The 22,131-nt window shown below is 37.1% G+C and overlaps 2 protein-coding genes across 2 annotated transcripts; one reads left to right on the top strand and one right to left on the bottom strand.

Moving 5' to 3' along the window:
• Nucleotides 1-3,436: 3,436 nt before the first annotated feature.
• Nucleotides 3,437-6,880, top strand: fam47e (family with sequence similarity 47 member E; the record flags this gene model as incomplete). The annotated part of the gene is made up of 8 exons (XM_081364775.1): nt 3,437-3,480; nt 4,463-4,838; nt 5,324-5,481; nt 5,672-5,849; nt 6,132-6,311; nt 6,390-6,485; nt 6,608-6,685; nt 6,794-6,880. The coding sequence occupies 8 exons, from the start codon at nt 3,437-3,439 to the stop codon at nt 6,878-6,880; spliced, it is 1,197 nt and encodes a 398-aa protein (XP_081220901.1).
• On the bottom strand, nt 6,760-21,072 carry LOC308691692 (coiled-coil domain-containing protein 158-like). Its single transcript, XM_081367185.1, has 15 exons — nt 21,030-21,072; nt 20,205-20,301; nt 15,222-15,461; nt 14,921-15,089; nt 13,499-13,651; nt 12,451-12,563; nt 10,591-10,749; nt 10,384-10,476; nt 10,175-10,273; nt 9,951-10,084; nt 9,746-9,808; nt 9,476-9,534; nt 9,223-9,369; nt 8,950-9,047; nt 6,760-6,857 (listed from the first exon to the last, which is right to left on the bottom strand). Exons 3-14 carry the CDS (start codon nt 15,366-15,368, stop codon nt 8,995-8,997), a joined length of 1,389 nt encoding a protein of 462 aa, XP_081223311.1. The 5' UTR covers nt 15,369-15,461; nt 20,205-20,301; nt 21,030-21,072; the 3' UTR covers nt 6,760-6,857; nt 8,950-8,994.
• Between the last annotated feature and the right edge of the window lie 1,059 nt (nt 21,073-22,131).

The raw sequence follows: 22,131 nt of genomic DNA, 5'->3' as shown, positions 1-22,131 counted from the left end.
TTTTGAATCCTCCCAAGAGGAGAGGTGAATGTTTTGGGAAGCTGAATGTTCTTACAGTAATTCCGCTACCTTGAATGTCTGGAAAATTTACAAGTACACATACATCCAGATTTTTTTTTACTATAAACAAAAAAGGGGTTTGTTTGTTCCAAGCTTTAATGTTTCCTTTCTTTGTCATTGTCGACTTCCAACCTAAGTTCCCCTGATGATTTGTGTTATCCTGTTACTCTGTCCTTCAAGTCTGTTTGCTAGTATTATTAGATTGAGTGTTTTTAATTTCAGCCAAAGTGTAGTCAAATCTAGTCAAAAAATAAGAAAAAAAAAAAAATGTAGTCAAAAAATAAGAATAAATGTTTCTTGAGCACCAAATCATCATATTAGATGATTTCTGAAGGATCATGTGACACTGAAGACTGGAGTAATGATGCTGAAAATATCATATAAAAACTGTTATTTTAAATTGTAATAATATTACAGTTTTTACTGTATTTTTGGTCAAATAAATGCCACCTCGGCGAGCATAATGCTTTTTGCAAGTGAAATTCTCTACATATTCTATTGCCGTTGGCATTTATTCTATATTTGCTGTCCGTTTCACGGACAGACCATCAAAGGGAGCATTCCTTTTGTCTCAAAACTTACATAAGGCATTTGTCCTTTGTGGGAAACTGGACCTCCCCAGATTCTGGCACATCACATGCTCTGATAAATACTTCTCATAGGGTTTGGCTCTGAGGAAATTCCATTGCCCCTGTGGGGCGGCCCACTTCCACCTGTCTCAGCAGCAGCACTGAACCCTGGGGAAAACACTGTGTAAACAATTACCAGCTCTCTTCTGTGTTTTCTGTTTGGATCATTTCTCCTGAGTCTGTGCTAATGAAGGAAACTTCCCACTCAGGAGAAAATTCTCACATACAGTCAAATACCTGCTCTTGCTGCTCCAGCATCTCTTTTTTTAAAGGCTTTTTACACAATATTACTCATTTGACTTTGCAGTGAAAAACTTTGGGGTCAAGGCTGCATTTATTTGATCAGTAAAAAACAGTAATAGTTTGGAAATATTATTGCAATTCAAAAAATCTGTTTTCTATTTTAATATATGTTAAAATGTAATTTATTCCTGTAATTTTCAGCATCGTTACTCCAGTCTTCAGTGTCACATGATCCTTCAGAAATCTTTCTAATATGATGATTTGAACCATTTTTTGTTTTTTGGGGAAAAGTTAAAAGAATCATCTTTTTCTTAGTGCAAAGAATATGTATACCTTTTCCCACTATAAAGAAACTTTTGTGCAATGGAAAGGATTCTTCATGGATTGTGGTGTACATAATTATTTTGCTGTTTATTTCACAAGAGATCATTTAAGGAATTAGTTGACAGGTTGAAGGCGTGCATGACAAAACAGACGAATAAACCATGAAGTCAAAGGGATCTAATGTTCAACTCCTTGCTGGCTGTGTAGGAGTCACCGGGCTACACCCTCAAAACACACACGGATTCCTGGGAGCAGTCACGCCACCATGTTAATTCTGAACAGTCTGTGAAGTTTGTTCTACTGTAAATGTGTGCAGAACAAATACGCTGCATTTAAATTCACTTTGTTTACTCTTACAAATGTTTGAAAGAGCTCTCTGCAGGAAGATACATGCATGGAATTAGTCAACCTTATTCACTGTGGTTGGGAAGGGAAAGGGAAAGGGAGTTTTAATGAACCTATTACTTCCTTATCAGTTACTGGAAGCTTGTTTTTCATATTGCTCATATTGTCATTTAAAGGTTAAAGGAAAGTTTGGCCAAAAATGAAAATTCTGTCATTATTTACATTCCAAACCTGACTCCAAAGAAGATCCAAAAACAACAAAATATTAAAGACACAAAATATCTTCTTTTGTATTCCACAAAAGTCAACGTAATTTCTGAAATATTTTTACATTTAGCGGGATATGAGAAGCTCTACAATCTTAAAAATGATTCGGAATGGTCTTTTTTTTTGCAGCAGTGAACAATTTTGGGTTCCCAAAAACCTCTCTGTGACTGTTCTTACTAGAACTATTTCTTTTTCTTAGTGTGGAGAACATTTTAATAATCTAAAGAACCCTTCTCCACTATAAGGAACCTTTTATGCAATGGAAAGGTTCCATGGATGTTCTTCATTAAACTATAGATGCCAATAAAGAAAGAGTTCACATGTGAGAAGATCCTGTGATACAGGCACAAGGAACACAGTAGGAATAAAGACTAATGAAAACTCTGCTTTAGGGCTCTGGGTTTGAGCCAGCTTTGAATCAGGTTATTCATTTGTAGTAATTTTTCTCCACTCCCTGATCACTAACTCATTCCCGTATTTCAAAGTATCAGCTGTCCCACTGCCAGAATGTAATGAGGATTTCTAATAGCAGTGCTGTACTTCTCCCTTGGATCCAATGTAAAAACAAAACAAAACAAAACAAAAAATCTTCCAAAGCTGATTAGATGAGAAAGTTTTAATCAGGATATTCTCTAAAAGGGCGTTCTCCAGTTGAAATCACCTAACCAGAGCACATTAGTGTATTGTTTGGAATAGCCCAACAGTATTTTTTTCCCCAGCTTTTCCATAAACAACATTGAATTGAACTTCCTGAAGAACAGAACATCTTCTGCGCCTCCTGTCATTAACCGTCTCTTCGGATTCATTTGACCTCAGACCATTATCATGTGGCCAGTTTGAACACAGTTACTGTGAATTATTATTGACTATAACTTTGTCCGGCTCGACTGAAATGATGGCTCATTGGTTTAATGATATCTGGAAGGTTGGAACAACAAAACAGAAAGTTCTGTTCTACATCCTGTCAAGAGTAAATCATTCAACAGGATACAAGTCAAGCAAATCTCAAAGGCAAAACAATTCACTGTATTCTCTTCCTGTTCTTTGCACGGGGCTTTGTTTTTAGGGATATGTTATGAAAGACTGATACTATTAATGATAACTAATAAATAAGTACATTGCTATAAACTCCCCAATGCTCTCATAGGATGAGCATTCAAAACTACATAAAACACACAGTAAAAACAAGAAATTCAGTGATAATTAATAGATTCAAAATATAGCCACGGACGGGGGTGTTTTTTAGGAACAGACTCAGCAATTAAAATGTGTATTCTATTAATAGACGTTTGGTCAAATAGAGCTCCTATCAGCTATACATATTGCATCTGCTCTATTATCACAAAGCTCCCTCTTGTGGCTTAAACACGCCCCTCTTCATCGGTAGAGAAGAACTACAAGTACCAGAGCGCCAGTCTGCTCTGCTGCCATAGCAACCAAACCAACGCACCTCACTCGAGTGTCCAAATTTTACATGGTGATAATTTAATAACGCTGTGTTTGTAAACTATAAGACACATTTGGTAGAAAACGAAGCGTTTTAAATATAATATAGAAGCACGAGCGAAATGTCTTCCAAAACTGGACAAGTGGAAAACATTAAGTTTCCCTGGTAAGTTGCACACTTTGCGACAGTGACAGTTAACTTACTACTGTGACTAAAATAAATAAAAAGACTAAAAATTATTTTTTTAAATGAAATACTAACTTCTAACATGACAAACTGGCAATGTATTAAAATATATTACAGCAAGTGTTCTTCTTTTTTCTCTTTTTAGACAATTCAAAACTTTTCTTCTGAATATTCTAGGGGTGTCACAGTAACGTTAAATCGTAAAACAATCGTGGATAGTGACAATCTGTATTGCGTATAGTTCACCCAAAATGAAAATTACTGTGAGAAGTTCACAGAGTTTTAGTGTCAGTACTACATTCAACTACTATTTATAATGTTGAATATAATGTATAATAATGCAATGGGGGAATATTTGTGGGTCCTGATAATGCCAAGTGTTTTATGTTACCAGTAAAATGTGGGCTACATTTTAAATATATGTAGTCAGTGACAGAGTGTAAGCATATTTGTTTAAAATAATTCTGTATTTTCAGCTTCAGAATCATGAATATTTTTATTCTGGTGTCACCATTGTCCTGTGCATTGGGTTATCAGCACAAAGTCCAAGCCTATTAATTTCCACCCCCAAATGTAATACCACATTTACCATTTTAATCAACTGTACATTGTTTGCTAACCTTTTACTATATGGAGTATAGCAATAATATTGTATTGTGAGTTCAGTATTGAATCGTGAGATGAGGGTATCGTTACACCCCTAGAATATTCACTTTATAACTTAAAGTAAAGCTCTAGCCTATGTAAGCTCATTGAGGAACAGCTCTTTATTTCCAACCTGCTAGGTTCAGTCCTTTCTTGCCATTTTTCCATCAAGTTGTAATTAGTAACTAAGCCTGATGAGAAAGTACTCCGTACCCTTTTATAAATACATCCTCAAATTTCAACATATGATTTTTTTTACAGAGCTCATCTGGTAATGCATAACAGGAATGACCACAACTCTTGTCTTTGTCTTCAGGTTTAAGGAACGGCTAAAGACTAAATATCTCAGGGATCTTAGGCAAAAGCAACAGTTATCAGGGGCATTAGATAGTCGCAAATGGCGTTTTTTGTCCCCGGGCCTGGATGATTTTAGAGATGGTTACCCGACAGTCAATAAAGAGCTCTTCACCCAGTGTAAGAGTGGACCCTCCCCTGCGGTCTTTGGGATGCCGAACCACCACGCTTGTTCAACGAAGTTCCCGCAGAAGAGACTGAGTAAAACTCAAGCGTGTTACTCAAAGCAGAATCCCCAGAGTCAAGCTCAGTGTGAGTTCATTGATGCTGTCGAGCACAAACTCAAACAACACCCACTGGCCCTGTATCCACATCTGGAGAGCGGTCTGACACCAGAGGTAATACCACTTTTAAAATGTTGTCGACATGACTGGACAACATGTAAATAGGCTATACTTCAAATCATGTTAAAATTGCTGTTAGCTATTTTTTAATGCAACAAACATTTACCCTCATACACATAAACCACAAAAAAAGAAGACTGTATCAATGAGGTTTCTAGTAAGCTTCTTCTGTTTTGTTAGCAAAAAAATTGTTACGGCCTCCCATTCACCAGGATAGTTAATAACCCAACGATGATGACGACTTAGGCTACAATTTAGAGAAATATGGAAATGCGAAAAGGGTCCACTGGAAGCTGTGGGAGTGTTAGGGAAACCTGTTTGAAAACAGTTTTGTGATTCCATTTGGTGCTGCTTGTGGTGCTGAAATATCTAACAGCAGCTTTAAAAATGAAAGATGATGAAGTAAAAAATAATACACTGAGGAATATTAATTGCAATGTATAATATACAATGCCTCCAAACACCAACTTTTTCAACAGTTATTTGATCAGGTGTTATCAGTCCTGGATCCTGATATGTGCGTGAAGGAAGAATTGTCCATAACATCTCCAACAAAGAAAATGGAACATCTAGAAGAAAACAGAGCACAATGTGAATTCTCAACTCCGGAGACAATAAAACCATCCATCAACAACAAGTGATTTTAATTTCCTCTTTTGAGCACGTTTCTGGTTTCGGTTCTGATCCCATTCCATTAGAATGGAACCAGTCACAATGTTAGGATAAAAACAGTATTCCTATTTTAATTTTAATTCTTTCCCGGTGGGAGACATTACAGAAGTATGTTACATATATCATAACACCATACCCTTCTTAAATCTCCCAAGGCCTCAAAAGGAGAAATGTACAGACGCCAGACCAAGACATCCCTATAAATGGCAGAGACTCAATGGAACTCTGGGTGTCAAAGACGATCAGATGGCGAGTGTTAAACTCTTGCGCTCCGTATCACAAGATGACAAGCAGATGATTACCAAGCTCTTCTGTCAATGGATTACTTCACTGGTAAGTAATATTTCATCATGTACACATTACGCCAGGGTTCACCAATCTCGGTCCTGGAGGGCCGGTGTCCTGCAGAGTTTAGCTCCAACCCCAATTAAACACACCTGAACCAGCTAATCAAGGTCTCATTAGGCATACTAGAACTTTCAAACAGGTGTGTTGGAGCTGGTTGGAGCTAAACTCTGCAGGGACAGCGGCCCTCCAGGACCGAGATTGGTGAACCCTGCATTACGCAATAGATATTAAGCCTAAATGTTATTCCTTCTTTGAATGTTTTCTCAGGGTGGAGAGACCAGTGATCTGACAGAGTCAACCATCTTGGACCTGTTTAAGAGCGACTATGAGAAGAAACCCTCCTTGACCTTACCTATTATCAAGACCTATCCTAATCAAACTATAGCAAATCACCAGAGCTCTGTAGAGGAACATCGTAAAGGCCAGAGTGTTAAGGAGTTGACTCAGGTTGGAGACATTGTTTTTGTTCTTAAGACATCATTTTTGTGATTGGATTAACAAGTCTCTTCTATGTCTGTACAACAGGCCTTTAAACCCAACAGACCCCAGGCGGCCAATGATCCTCAAGCCCTGGCAGAGATCACAGGGAGTCTGGACTTTGAGGAACAGCTGAGTGAGCAGGTGACTTTTATAGCATCTACTAGGTATAAAAAGAGCAAATAATGTGACAGCTGATGATGAGGCAAACCAGCCTGATCTCTATTTAGTTGCTGGAGTTCCATTCATATTTTCCTGTCATCTAGGATAAGGAGCTGAAGCAGATTCACGGCATTCAGGCATTCAGAGAGTTCATTATCAAAAAGGGAGTGAGAATGCCAAGGGTAATACAACAGAATAAATATTTTATGAGTTTAAATTCAAATAATATTCATATACTTTGACAAATTAATTATTTAATAATCAAGTATTTTATTCATGTCCTTGTGTAGTTTCTCAGTGCTATATTCTCTGAGGATGAACAGAAGAACGGGATCAGAGGCTCCACATCATCATCTACAGGGAGAGCTGTGCATTAAACTCTTTAAATATTCCCTTATGTTGTTTTATTGAACATTACTTCACACATTCATGCATTAGCTGCTAAATGCAGTTCTCCCAACTACAGTTTTTTTTTTAAGATTAAAAGGAACATTTTACCCCCAAGCCAGATTTCTGTATACTGTAAATTCATGATAAAAAAAAATAAACTAGGGCGTATTTGGCATGGCTCTCTCTTCCTCTAGTTTCATTTATTCATTCATAAAACTTTCACTGAAGAACAAATACTGTGTTCTCAGCTTCCCGGTGGGACTTACAAGGGCTTTCTAAGAAATTTCTGCTCTTATGCATTCTGCCATGCTAAACAGCTGCTAAGGTAGAATTGGTAACTAATATTTCGTCACCTTCCTAAAATAAATGCCTAAGTCATTTTTTCAGGTTTCTCAGAAAACACAAAAAACGGAACCTAACTTCAGAGGCCGAGTAGACTTTCGTTATTCTTGATGCAACTGCCATCTTGAAAAGCTTGTAAAATTGCCTAAGTCTCATTGTCTTTTGACCTAGGCAAAATAAAACAGCCTAAGTAACACTCTTGACATAGGCCATTATACTACAGGGGTAGAAATGCATGATCTGTTCAACTGAGGATGTGGGCGATTTTACCAGAGGTGGCCAGCATCATGAGGAGATGACATGCAAAAAAATCATTTTGTGTCAAAAATGACTTTAGGAAGGTGACGATTTTGAAGGCTGGTCAGGCAAAGGGTCAATTGTTATTAGGTGTGTTCGACCTCATGCGGCGCCTTACAGACCAAAGCAGTGCATGACGGTTAGAAACGGCTAAGACCGAGAGAGCAGTCATCTGGCTCAGTTGGCTTAGTTTCTCAAGAGTGGCTGCGTGAGCTCTGATGACAACACAGCTATTTCACAATAGGCTAGATTCACTGATAACAACGACGTGCGCTTCGTGTTTATTCTGACATGTTAATTAAAATGAAAGTGATTTAAATTTTACAGACCTCACTTGATTGGTATTTTAATGATATAGGCTTTATCGTGAACTTTTTTTTTTTTTTTTACATACAGGTGTTGTATTAAAGGGTTAGTTCACCCAAAAATTTAAATTCTGTCATTAATTATTCACCCTCATGTCGTTCCAAACGATACAACTTTCGTTCATCTTCGAACACAAATGAAGATCTTTTTGATGAAATCTGAGACCTTTCTGTCCCTCCACTGACAGCTACGCAACTGACACTTTGACGCTTCAAAAAGTTCATAAAGTGATAGTAAAACTAATTCATATGAATTGAGTGGTTTAGTCCAAGTTTTCTGAAAAGACACGATCGCTTTATATGATGAACAGATTTAATTTAGGCTTTTATTCACATATAAACATTCATCAACTCACACATCAGTTGTGGTAAACAGAAGCTCAAGCATGTTCGCTTGACGTGCAAGAACCAATCATGTTCATTCTCGCGGTCAAGCAGGTTCGGTTGAGCTTCTGTTTATGTTCACTAATCAATGTTTGTGAATAAAAGCCTAAATTCAATCTGTTCATCATATAAAGCGATTGAGTCTCTTCAGAAGGACTAAACCTCTCAATTCATATGGATTAGTTTTACGATACTTTATTAACTTTTTGAAGCGTCAAAGTGTCAATTGCGTTGCTGTCAATGGAGGGGCAGAAAGCTCTCAGATTTCATCAAAAAGATCTACATTTGTGTTCCAAAGATGAATGAAAGTCTTACAGGTTTGGAATGACATTAGGGTAAGTAATTAATGACACAATTCAAATTTTTGGGAGAACTATCCCTTTAAGCAGCACATAACCTACCAAATGAAAAAAGTGTTTCCGTTTGCTACATTTAAAATTAAAACATCTGTTTATCTGAAATATCTAATCCACTTTATTTGCGATAAAGCAAACACAGTGTAAGCATCACTTTGGGAAGCTGAAAGTATCTGACTTGATAGATGAGTTTTCAACTTCTCCCCCAACTTTAAGCAGCAAATCTCACTGATCAGAAAGGCCAGCCACAGTCAAAGTCAAGCACACCTCTTGAGACTATAAAACAAAAAACAAAAATAGTGTCATTCTGACCATCACCCTTCAGTTGAAGATCCTTCAGTAAGTTCTACGGTCTGTTCAGATCTTTTTCCGCGATCCCTGTCCTTTGAGCTCATCTTGATTGTTGGCAGCTGATAAAAGACCAATAAACTTCCAGTTTAATAACCAAATAATCACTCACTGTGATTTACAACATACAGTAAAATAATTAAATCATTGTCACTGTTAAGTAAATCCTGCGTCGGGTAACACTTATCTGTTTAGTTTTCATAAAGCGGCTCTAATTGTGTTTGACGTGTGGCTTACATATCTGATTAGCGTTGGAAGGGGGCCAATAGTTTCTGTCAGCGGGAAGATCAGAAGTGAGGAGAAGGTGCACAGGAGACCTGCATCCTGCCGCACGAGCAGAGCGGGAATAGCACATCTGGCCCGCTCTTGAGCGTACTGCGTTATCTGTCAAACAAGAGACGTTTGATTATATCTATGTATTTTTCTAAATGAGCAAAGATCATTAATCAGTTTTTCCATCATTGATCAAAGTAGTGGCACAAAGACTCACTGTCAGCTGATAAAGGGCTGTTGCAGTCCTGCTTATAAGGTTCAGCACTTCTGAGCTCACTGCAAAGCACACATGCAACAAGCAGCACATGCATTAAATGTGTCTCAGAGAGAGTGGAGAACAAGCATAAATCACTGCAGAGAAGCACTTAAATGTTACAAAACATCTTAACTGAGGAAAAGGTACTTTACTGGGGATCAAGCATCTGTGCATGTGTGGTTAGAAGGCATGAAACTTCTTGTAGTTAACGTGTGTGTACTTTCCTCATACCCGTAACTGGTTATTCTCCCAAACGGCCCTGTGGTACATCCAGCATCTTTAGTTTCTGTTGGTCTGCAATGAAAATGATAAATAAGACTTGAGTGATTCACAAAACTCTACTTGTATGCAATTTCTTCAACTCCTCCATTCCCTGATGCTGTGGTCTTCCCTTAGGTGTTTTCCTCTATAATGGCCTTTTATGAATGAGACTCACTGTCTAGATGTGTGGTCTTCTTCAGGTATCCTCCTGAAGCTCGTACTAGTGTGTGGTCCTTGCTCTTCAACAATCCCGCCGCGCAGAGCTCTTACAGCTCTCTTCAGCTCAACAATGGGGTCACACACTCTCACCTGGAAAGATTCCAAAGGCAAATCTGTTCCAGCACACCCTGTCAGTTCAGATATTTGAGTGTGTGTGTAGTTAGCAAGGCTCTTTCATACCTCCATTAGGCCATTAACGTTCTGCTGAGCGAGGGGAAGATGGATACGACTGCTGACTGGAGATCTGGGGACGTTACGCCAGTTCTGGCTTTGCAATTCCTGACCAAAAACATACACATAGAAATAGCATAACAGCAAAAGAATAGTAACGTTTGACCAGAAGATGAAATCAAATAATTACTTCTACAGTAAATTTGTCTATGTTTTACCTTTAAATCTAAAGCATGATGCAGTTTCAGCCTCATAAGCTCCTGTTCCTGCTTCTGAATAAAGTCTTGACATTCAGCCAAACTGTTAGACATCTGTAGAATATACATTGTTTCAATTGTTTACAATGTCAGTCATCTGCTCTATTATCTGACAGTCATACTGTTGTATTTGGAATAAGCCTGTTTAACAAGACGACTGTCAGACACCTTGAATAAAGCTGCTTCCAGTCTCTCTGCTTTGCCTTTGAGTTCTCGCTCTTGTGAGCACAGAGTCTCCACTTCTGACTCCAGTCTTCTCCTGCTCTCCCTCTCTGACACTAGCTCTTGAGTCTGTCTCTTAACCAGCAATGCCTGACGATGCTTCTCCTATGACACACAAACACTCATTAATATGTACATATGCACAAAAGGAAAACATACATGAACACAAAAAAGTTGCTCTTAGAACTATGCAAAAATACTTTGTAAAAGAGATTATCTAGGTTAATATTTGTTCTTGCATTCAAGAAAAGTGCTGCAATAGTCATCTACTAAACCCCAAAAGGATTTTTGCAAGGTTTATGGCTGGAAAACATATCAGTCTTACATTGTAGTTATACAATTTTAACTTATTTCACAATACTGTGCAATCTGCGATTCTAAGTAGCGTAACTAGTAACTAACTCCCAATGAGGAGTGAAACAATTTCCCAAATGCAACAAAGAACATTCTAATATTTCCAACTTAGTTTCAGCCGTATAATCCTGCAATTCAACATCTAACTGAATACAACTTGCAGAATCTGACAGATGCCTGAAATCCAGTTCAAAAAGCTTATATCCCCAGCTCTTAATTCATCATGATTCCTTGAGCACCATTGAGTGTTTGCAGCTTTTGTAATATTTGTGTATGAGTTCCTCAATTGTCCTCAGTGTGAAAAGATGGATTTCAAAATCATAGTCACAGCTGGAAATGGTTCAAAGATGCAGAAGAAGTTGGAAAACCAGGACCTAGAGGATTTGCGCATTTACAGTTCAACTCAGGATAAATAAGGGACTCATGAACAACTATCACAAGACAGAAGACAAAAACAGTTGAGAATCATCCAGGTATTAAGAATTAAACTTATGAACTGGGTTATTTGTGTCAATTCAGTGTCTTAGGGACTATATGTAAACATCTGTTATGTGATACAGCTTATGTAGGTCAGCACTACATCCAAAAATGAAAATAAATTGTATGATCCCTCTTAGTATTATTTTTTACTTAAGTATTAACATTTTGCTGACTCTGCAAAGTGTGTGTAAACTTATGACTACACCTGTAGAACAAATACAAAAAAAGTGATTTGCCTGGAAACTGTCTCTCTGAGACGATTCCATTTCATTTCAAACAAGCATACCAGAGCAAGCTACATACCGACATTCAGGCCATATTTCCCACTGTCTTTCTGATAATCCTCTCCTATAAATATTTCATGCATATTAGTGGTGGGAAAGGGGTATCCCTGACTGTGCTTTGTGAAAACAGAAGAGTGCTCGACAGTCAATAAAAATGATTTCCCCTGGTTTCAAGCTTAAGGAGAATGTTTCACTTTTGAAACAAGATAAATAATAAAGTACCATTTTTAGAATGCAGACACCATGAGGTTGAAAGCCCCAGTAAATTTACAGTGTTTTGACACATCTGAGGCCATACCTTCCCTCCAAGTGTTGTTAATTATTTGGAAAATGCATAAATATACACTTTTTTTTTGGTCTGAAAATGATCATATCATGAATTATGATAACATTAATACCTATATACTTGGATCATAGGTCTTAAACCCTGTTCCTGGAGGCCCACTGTCCCGCAAAGTTTCTCACCAACCCTAATAAAACACACACCTGAATCAGCTAAAGCTCTTGAAAATCACAAGCTGAAGCAGTGGGACTTCAGGAGCATGGCTGAAAACCTCTGACTTAGATATACTTAGTTACCAACAGTATGGGCCTGGACACCTTCTATTTTAACATTACATATACACACTAATTAGTAACAGGGAGTTAATGTGAGAAACAGAAAGTTCTTGTTAGTGATGCATTTCACCATCTTGAGCTTCTCAATGGTCTCTTCCAGCAGCTGAATTCGGCTTTGCAGAAAATCAATCTGCTCTCTTTTAGCAGTGATATGTTTCTGCATCCCGAGAGCAACCCTGAGACCTGAAATACATATAAAACACATTCCAATCAGTTCAACCACAGTAAATACCAAGAATGATAATTCACTGTCCTGTCTGAGGAATATTATGTACGATGCATTATTGAGGTATCGCCCTATTTGAGAATTGTTTCTCAGGTTATGTCAGCTGTATCACGTTCACAAGAGAATAACTGGGACTATATTGTTAATGTATTGTCTGCATTTCAAAAGACACTTTGTCCAGTGAACCAATGAACAGTAACTTACGTCATATGAGACCATTTTCCCATTCTGTCTCTCTCACAATTGAATGGGACAAAATGAAACAATGGAGGGTTACAGAGGTCAGACCTAAGAAATCATAGCTACATTATGTAACCACTGCACACAGCGAGAACAAAAATGTTCTTTAACAATGTCTCAATACACAGACGCCAAATAGCTGAAAACATTGTAAAAATGTTAAAATGCATACTTTGTGCGAAGTGATGGAAAAGTACATAGTGGAATGACAGCAGGAGTGCACGGAGTAGATCTATAATCTCAGTATGCCGTCTTCCTACCATTATCCAAAATGCAAAACAACAAAACCATGGCCACACACTGGCTCTCTGTAAAGAATGTAAATGAATCCAGTAACGCAGGGTTTGGTCTTCCGCCTTTTATTTTATATACACTTGACCTCGGTCTGGTTTTTCCTGAGGTAACACTGTGAAAACATCCTCACTTTAAATATCAGCAGTGCTATGAATTGGTACGGATACCTATATTTGTATTTGAGTGTATTATGATTTTTTTTCTCAAAGCTTTGATCTCTGAAAAACTCAGGGGCCAGTCCTGTGAGGTTACTGAGGGCGAATTGTGGATCATTGTTCATTTTAAATGAACCTACCTGTAGCCTTAAAAATGATTTATTAAAACAAACAAACAAAAAGTATTTTGTGTGTCTATGTACCATGACCATCAGCTCCCTCCAAGGTTCTCAACCAACTGTTGGCCTGGATGAGTTCTGCCCGCACGGTCTTCAGCTGAGTCCTGAGGTTAAGGCTCTGTTGTTCCAACTCACTGGTCTTCTTGCCAGATAGCTCTATAAAAGCTTCCTTCCCCTCTGATTAATAGGGAACAATGTCAAGGTGATACAACTGTGATATCATAATGAAAACAGTCTAATTAAAATAAAAATAAATAAAAAAATGCTTCAAATGAAATGTTAAAGGACATGGCCATAATCTTTTAATAACATTTCTAAGAAAATATTAATTACCATTCATAAGCTTGCGTGGCCGGTAAGATTCTTTTTAATGTTTTTGAAAAGTCTCTTAAGCTCACCCGTCTACATTTATTTCACTATTAAATACAATAAAACAGTAATATTGTGAAATATTGTTATAATTTAAAATGAATATTTTTTTATTTAATATTTTAAAATGTAATTTATCCCTTTGATGCCAAAGCTGAATTTTCAGCATCATTACTCAAGTCTTCAGTGCTTCAGAAATCATTTTAATATGCTGATTTGATGCTCAAGAAACATTTATTATTGTTGTTATAAATGTTTAGAACCGTCGTGCTGCCTAAAATTTTGTGGAAAAATTGTTTTTTCCAGGATATTTTTTTCTTTGATGAAAAGAAAGTTCCAAAGAACAGAATTATCCTTGCTGAATTAAATTTTTTTTTTCTTTTTAAAATCATACTTACCCAAACTTTTAAACAGTATTATATATATATATATATATATATATATATATATATATATATATATATATATATATATATATATATATATATATATATAACAAAACTGTTTTACTGCACATTAATATCTGGAAAAAACTGTTGACTGGCAAATTATGTATTTCAAACAGACAAAAACATAAACCAAGAAATGACATCATACAGAGGTCAACATCTCTTAAAATATCACATAATTTGAGCTTTTTAAATAAGCCAAGGTTCAGGTTTTAAAACTTACTCCCCAAAAACCTTTATGACCAAATTACCTCTGTAAATATATTTAAAAACCTGGAAATAATAATTGAGATGTGTACACTCATGTATTCAAGGTGTAGTTATGTTCTTAATTTAGATTTGATTGTTACACAACATGACAATTAGAGAGTTATTCAATTTACACTTTTCTTAAAATCATTTAACTTTTCTTTTTTGTGAATAATATGAATCCTACTATATGTCATTGACCCAAGATGTCACTTAGTTTGAATTTTTGCTTCTGCCAAACCAATGCATGCAATAACAATACAATACAATAAAAGCAAGAATTAAGCATTCAAATAGTTTATAGGGACAATGTACATTGAACAGTGTTTATAGTTGGTCTGCAGTTTGTGATAGCATTCAGATGAATCAGTGCCTGTACCTTTCAGCTGGGTAAGCTGCATACGCTGCACTTCCAGCTCGTCGGTCATCTGCTGTTTCTCGAAAGTAAGCTGATCAACACTGCAGGTCTTTTCTGAGAGCGCAGCCTGCTGACAGGCCTTCTCTCCCGCCATTGTGCTGAGTCTGAGCTCTGCCTGTCTCAATGCAGCCTGTAAAAAACAACCGCTATATGAATGTCAAGCAAGGGCTAATTATGAGAAGAAGTATAATAGCTAAGGCATCCTAAATTGTGTATTAGTTGAATTCTACTACTAAAAAGATTCTACCCCAAATTCCCCCACCTTCAGTTGCTGGTTCTCTCCTCTGAGCTGCTCGATCTGGTTAGTTAAATATCGTTGCATGTCCACAGTGCAGCTGTGCTCCGAGATAAACTGCATGGCACTTTCCAGTCCTGCACTCATCATCCGGTCATCTGCCTCTGTCCTCATGACCTTCAGCAGACCCTGAACCTCTTCCAGCGGGACATGGACCTGCTGCGGATACCACTGCTTCAACAACACCGGCAGATGCCTTCTCTCCAACTGAATCACGTATAACAACACTGAGTCATAAGCACTGGAAAAGCCTCAAAACTGCCTGCATTCTCTGAAGAACATATGTTTCTCGACCGGTGGGTCGCAGCAGGCCTGTTTTGAAAGGCTTTCAGACATCAGGAAAAAGACTATTTAAGTTTTGAAAGGGAGGAGAAACACTTCCCACATCTTTTGTCAAAGGCTGTGCGTCCTATCAGACTCAATGGTATTTCTGTGCAAATTCATGTTTATGTTAATTTTGCGGTAAAATTAACAAATTTGTTTTATTTTAAGGAGCTTTTTATCAACTTTGGTACTGTGTTTGGTTGGCACAGTGCTGTAAACAATATGAGTATAGATGATGTCACCCTGTGTCAGCAGTCATTTGTCAAGGTTGTTGCTTAAAAATGTAAACAAAGAAGATGTAGAGTAAATGGAACTGAGAGCCCTCTTTGCATCATTTGAACTCAGTGCATGTGGTACATCCTTTAATATGAGATGCAATTGCAGTTATTCCTGTTGGAGTCTGAGGCTGGTACAGGCTGTGCCGAACTGCAGTCGATCTGCCTCTCTCTTGGCTTGCTAAAGCTGCTTTCTAATCAATTCTGTCTCACTGCGCAGACCTGGCAGCTCGACCAGACTCATGCTGTTCTGTCTCTGCCAACAGCTCAAAAGTGTCATAAACACAGTTTGAAAAAGCAATTCTTTAAAATGAGTTAGTTTAAATGATCTTAAATGTCCAGCAAGTACTTTTTCTGTTGAAAACAGAAACCGAGAGAGAGAAAATTTAATAATGCTATTGTATTCTAAAATATGATTTTTTGAAAGAAGTCTCTTATGCTCACTAAGTCTGCATTTATTTTATGATAACTACAGTAATATTCTGAAATTTATAACAACTGTTTTGGATTTTTTGTTAAATATATTTTAAATTGTCATTTATTCCTGTGATGGCAAAGCTGAATTTTCAGCATCATTACTCCAGTCTTCAGTGTCACGCAATTAGTCCAGTCATTTTAAGCCAAAATGGGGGTCAACCTTGAACAAATTGCAACAGAAGCAAACTCAACTGATATTGTATCCTCCATATGTCCTGAGTAAGGAAAAAAAAAAGTCCCGAAGAATCCCATTAGGGGAAAGTTTCGAAAAAGACCCAAATATAGCCTATTCATACGCCTATTCATTCTTTTTCTTACGTGAATAGGGTAAAAATTTTAACCTTTAGATATCACCATGAAAATTACTGAGTTGATTACTTACATCAAGACAAACAAAAATTGTATTACAAGTTTTTATAAAATTGTTTGTTAACATGGACAAACGGTGCATAATCTAATTATGTGTGTGATAATTCACTGTAAAAAATTTCTAACCCTCCTAAGTCAAAAATTTCAAGTGACTGATAACGTCTACATTTTTCAATTGGCCCAAGTGAAATTCTGTAAATTATAAAATTAAATTTACAGATTTTCACTTGGGTCAATTGAAAAATTTAGATGTTATCGGTCACTTGAAATTTTTGATTTTGGAGTTTTAGAAATTTTTTACAGTGTTTGCATAAATACCACAACAGATCTAAACATTGGGTCTAGCCAGGTGAAAAAGTCTTGTTGAATCTTGTTGACACATAACAGTAAAATACTTGATGTTAAGGTCTGAATGGAGCCCATTTAGGCTACCCATGAGCATTAATACATAGAAGCAGGAAGAAGTACTTTAAACCAGCCTTAATTAATTTTTAAGAGATTGGGTTTGGGGCTGAGTCCTGGGTTTCTGGGGGACGAGTCTGAGGGAAGAACAGGAGACAATGGTAAGGAGAATGGTAAAGTGAATCCCCAGAAACCCAGGACCCAGCCCCAAACCCCATCTCTGCAATAATAATTAATAAAGGCTGGTTTAAAGTACTTCTTCCTGCCTCTATGTATTAATGCTCATGGGTAGCCTAAATGGGTTCCATATTTTACTGTTATGTGTCAACAAGACATTTTCTCCTGGCTAGACCCAATGTTTAGATCTGTTATTTATGCAAATTAGGCTAGCTCATACATAATTAGATTATGCACCGTTTGTCCATGTAAACAAACAATTTCAAAAAACTTGTAATACAATTTTTGTTTGTCTTGATGTAAGTAATCAACTCAGTAATTTTCATGGTGATATCTAAAGGTTAAAATTTTTACCCTATTCACGTAAGAAAAAGAATGAATAGGCGTATGAATAGGCTATATTTGGGTCTTTTTCGAAACTTTCCCCTAATGGGATTCTTCGGGACATTTTTTCCCCTCACTCAGGACATATTGAGGATACAATATCAGTTGAGTTTGCTTCGGTTGCAATTTGTTCAACCTTTTTTCAAAAAAAGACTGGACTAGACCCTTCAGAAATCCTTCTAATATGCTGATTTGCTGCTATTATTTGTGGAAACCATGGTACTTTTTTTCAGGATTTTTTTTTCCATAAATAGAAAGTTCAAAGAACAGAATTTATTTGAAATTGAAACCTTTTGTAATATTATAATTGTCTTTACTGTCACTTTTGATCAATTAAATGCATACTTGCTGATAAGTTTAATTTACCCCAAACATTTGAACAGTAATGTACACTTTTCAACAGGCGATTTCTACAAAGCCAGTTTTCAATGAAAGCTTTTGCTTTGGTGTGACTAAAGACCTCTGATCAAGACCACTGAATTGCACCTTTAGCTGTTGATGAGACATTTCTTAAAGCTGAAAGTGTGTCATTTTTGGCACTATAGTGTTCCAAAAATAAACACTGGCTGCTTCAGAAATCACATACTTCCCTATATAAAGCTTTTTAGTGGTCGGAAGTAGTTACTTATTCAAAATAAGTACCTACTCAAGAGAGTATGCGATTTCGGAAGCAGCCAATGTTTCCAAACAAGTTTCTTGAACACTCCCCAGCTGCCATTGGTCAGGAAAACAGATAGCCCCGCCCCAAATCTCACGCCATTGGTTAAACCAATGTTGTGGCATTTGGGTTGGCCAGGACGCTCAAACAAACAGATTAATGATTTGATAGTGCCACAAATACACAGCATTTACAAACTTCAGGTCAGTATGTATCTGACAGTAGTTATTCAAAACCTTAAAAAACTGCAAACAAAAAACAAACATCTTGAGCTGCCTACACTACTGTTTATTACTAAAAGTTGGCCGAGTTGTGTATGTAATTGGGCTGAGAGGTCTCTCATGGCCTTCCCGGCCTGGGACTGGGATTGAGCCAACTGCTCCTCCACTGAACTGACCAGCAGCCAACTCGATTACGTTCCAACAAACCCTTCTCTCATTGTAGACTACAGCCAAATCCAGCATATGAAGGCTATCAAGCATAGTCAGGATGCATCTGTCAGACAGTGCTAATGTGAAAACATCCCACATCCCAGTGTTCTGCAGTTTTGGTGTAAACACCAAAAAGGCTTGGAACCAAGCGGCAACATTCTGATCTGAAAAATGAAGCCTACCCGGAAGTGCGAAAAACTGCAATACATCGAAAATCCGCTAGGGGAAGGTCCCAAAAGGGAGCAAATGTCCATAGGCCCCATGTTAAAATGTCCGTTTTCACAGCATAAATTCATGTCTTTACAGGTTGGTCCCATGGACTATTATTGTATTTTTCGATAGGTTCCGAGTGCCTGACAAAGTGAATTTTTTTCTAACTCGTTAGTTTAGATCGTATTTAGATATAAAATGTATGACAATAAGGGCGTGGTTAACTTTGATTGACAGCTTGATTGACAGCTGACAAGGCAGCGCCACGGAGAATGACAACATAAGAAGCGCCATTTTTTAATACAGTTGACATATAATACTACTGTTTCTGTATCATGAAATGTAGTTTTAAGAGTTTTTCAGGCGAGAATGTAGTTGTTTAAAGCTCAAATCTGTGGTTTATTTAAAGATTTATGAAAATTTTATCCAGTTGATCCAGCGATGACCGGGTGCTCGGCGCGATGTACCCCGCCTGGAACGGTCTTTCATCGGCTTGACGTTCTAAGGTTTGCCGCCAATGCCGCGGACTCTGGCGTGTACAAATGCACATATTGCCTGGACCATAAAATGTTTAATATTTTTATATTATATTTAAAATGAAAAGAGGCAGATTTGATATATTTTGTTTTGTTTTTCATAAATAGGCAAACGTTATGTGCAGTTGAATTTAATCAATATGCGTTGCCTGAACCACATTTGTGTGGCTATAATGTTTAATATTTCTTTAAATGAAAACGAAAAGAGTTAGTATGGTGTTTTATAACATATTTCGTTGCCATAGACTGTAAAAAAAATAGTTCATTGCCTGAAATATAACCACAGTAGCAGAGCGAGCTGAGTGACGCGCGCTGCGTTAGAAGGTGGGCGGGGTTAGCATTTCCCACGATTTTCCAAGATGGCGCCGCCCATACCCCCCATAAACGGCTTCAAACCACTGATCTATATAATGTCATTCTATATAGATCAGTGCTTCAAACCCGTTCTTCAGAAAGTCTATGGGTGACGTCACAGACGCTTTGTCCATATTTTTTACAGTCTATGTTTGGAACACTCGTCTCATTACCTTAGTTTCATACACCCGTTGTTTCTCTGACTCCAGCTCACTTTTCTTGCTCTGGTGTAAACAGGCTTGACTTGCAGCTTATTCTAACTTTTCTAGCACAGAACAAAACCATTTTAATCAAAAAGTGACAGAAGGAAAAGCAGCTGGAAGGATATTTGTATGATGAGATTGAGAACTTGCTGAAATAACTCCACCAGAAGCTGCACTCTGTAAACACCAAAGTTTCTCAGTCAATATCGCCACCCTCTGGTCAGGACTGGTAATGCGTTGCTCTTGTCTGTAACAGAATAACAGCTTACACTCAGTTGAACATAGAGAGTCAAACGCACAGGGCCTTAAAGAATTAAACATAATATGCTTAAACAATAACAATATGAATGAATACAGAGTAAAAAATAAATACACATTCGACAAAGCCAATTCACACTTTTGGTTACGATTTTAGTTAACATTCTATCTCAGTTACACACCTGAAGTAATGCTGCCTTCACGTGCCATCGGAATGATCGTAAATACACCAGTTTCCTAGTAAATATACAAAATTGGCCAGGAACGCTATCTCAAGTCGCAATTTGAATGCGATAAGCTCGTAATCGCGACTTCAGAAGTGGGAACTGGGAAGTAAGACATTTCCGATAACACGTGAAAGCGGCATAAGTGTACAATCCATCTAACGTTATATCGACATTATCACCATCATCATTCACTGCAGCACTTTTTTTGAAGCATTTCAATTATGTCCATCCCGTCTAAGTGTGCAGTACAACAGCCTACCGTGTAACAAGTTTTATGGCCACATGTTTGTTATAAAGTAGAATAAACGAATGTTGGCTAAATATAAAAACAAAAACAAAAACCCGTGGCGTTGTAGCAGCTATTCTCTGCGCTTATTGTTTTAGCTGACCGTCAGTCAGTCAGTTATTTACATGAAAAGAAAGCAGTAACGTTACATACTAACGTTACTCACATAACGTTGTACGACCATATTAACCTGGTCAGACTCACTCAGTATGGAAGAAGTTTGTTCTGGAGAAATGACACGCCGAAACGCTTCCGGTGGTGGACAGGTGCTTTAGTCATGTTTATTTGCTTTTTTTTTGATAGCTAGAAAACATCCTGTTTAACTGCGATATTCTCTACAACTAAATTGGGAGTAAAACAAGTTTAAGGTAAATTTATTTTATTTTTACTTTGTTTGCACGTGCACCGAGATTTAACGAAAGCTACCTAACATGCTAGCTAGTTTTCAAACGGGCGCAATGAAGCCATCGTCGTCACCATAGCAACTGCAGAGCTTGTAACAAGTTAACCAATTAGCTCGTAAAACGTCACTCCGCATGGGCTTTCCATTCACACAGGCCATTGCATGACGGCAACATGTCGCTGATCATACACGAAACACCCCAGTGTTCATGATCAGAAAACTTAATGCATTTCACAATAATCAACACGATGTAAAAATGTCAGAAAGAAACCTGTTAATGTGGTTAAGCTGCCTTGCCATGGACTGTATAAAAAGTAGCAGAAAAGCCTAATAAACATCACATGTAGGATAATTAAAAACATGCAAATGTTGTTAACATATTTCTTTTTAAATAAAAAAAAGAAATCCACTTAGGTATAATTTACGATGAAAATAGCCCATTATATAAGGCAAATATTATGTATAATGTTATGTTAAAAACATGTAGGCTACCAAATATGACATAGTTTAATATCTCAAATGGATTGGTTTTAATAGTTGATTTTAAATGTGCAATAGAAATGTGATTTTGGATAGTGATAGAAATAAATTATTTTTATTTCTCTGTAAAAAAAAGGTATTCTAAATGTAATTTCTTTATTTTCCCATGAATATGTGTTTGACACAATTGACCAAAGATTTCTCATTTTGCAATTTGTTTTATAGGTTATATATGTATTTGCATTGCTAATTATGTCGGGTTTTTTTTTTTTCAAATAAAAAATGTGCCAGTGTGTTGGTGTTCAATCGTTTATTTCGTAATAAAGATATGGCTTTCACTCTCAATAAATTATAGAGAGCAACATTATAATTTTATCAACATTTATAATATGTGTGTGTGGTGGGGACTGAATGCACACAGAT

Source organism: Scardinius erythrophthalmus, assembly GCF_964197995.2.
Source record: "Scardinius erythrophthalmus genome assembly, chromosome: 5".
NCBI classification, from domain to species: Eukaryota; Metazoa; Chordata; class Actinopteri; order Cypriniformes; family Leuciscidae; genus Scardinius; species Scardinius erythrophthalmus.
Note: the sequence above shows the minus strand (reverse complement) of the source record. Positions and strands in the feature narration are given on the sequence as shown.

Coding starts and splice junctions, on each gene's coding strand:
- LOC308691692 (XM_081367185.1), bottom strand. CDS start 15,368: ATGAGGACAGAGGCAGATGACCGGATGATGAGTGCAGGACTGGAAAGT. Junction 12,564..13,498: donor GGAGGGAGCTGATGGTCATG/GTACATAGACAC, acceptor TATGTATTTCAG/GTCTCAGGGTTGCTCTCGGG. Junction 10,750..12,450: donor CCATTGAGAAGCTCAAGATG/GTGAAATGCATC, acceptor TGTGTGTCATAG/GAGAAGCATCGTCAGGCATT.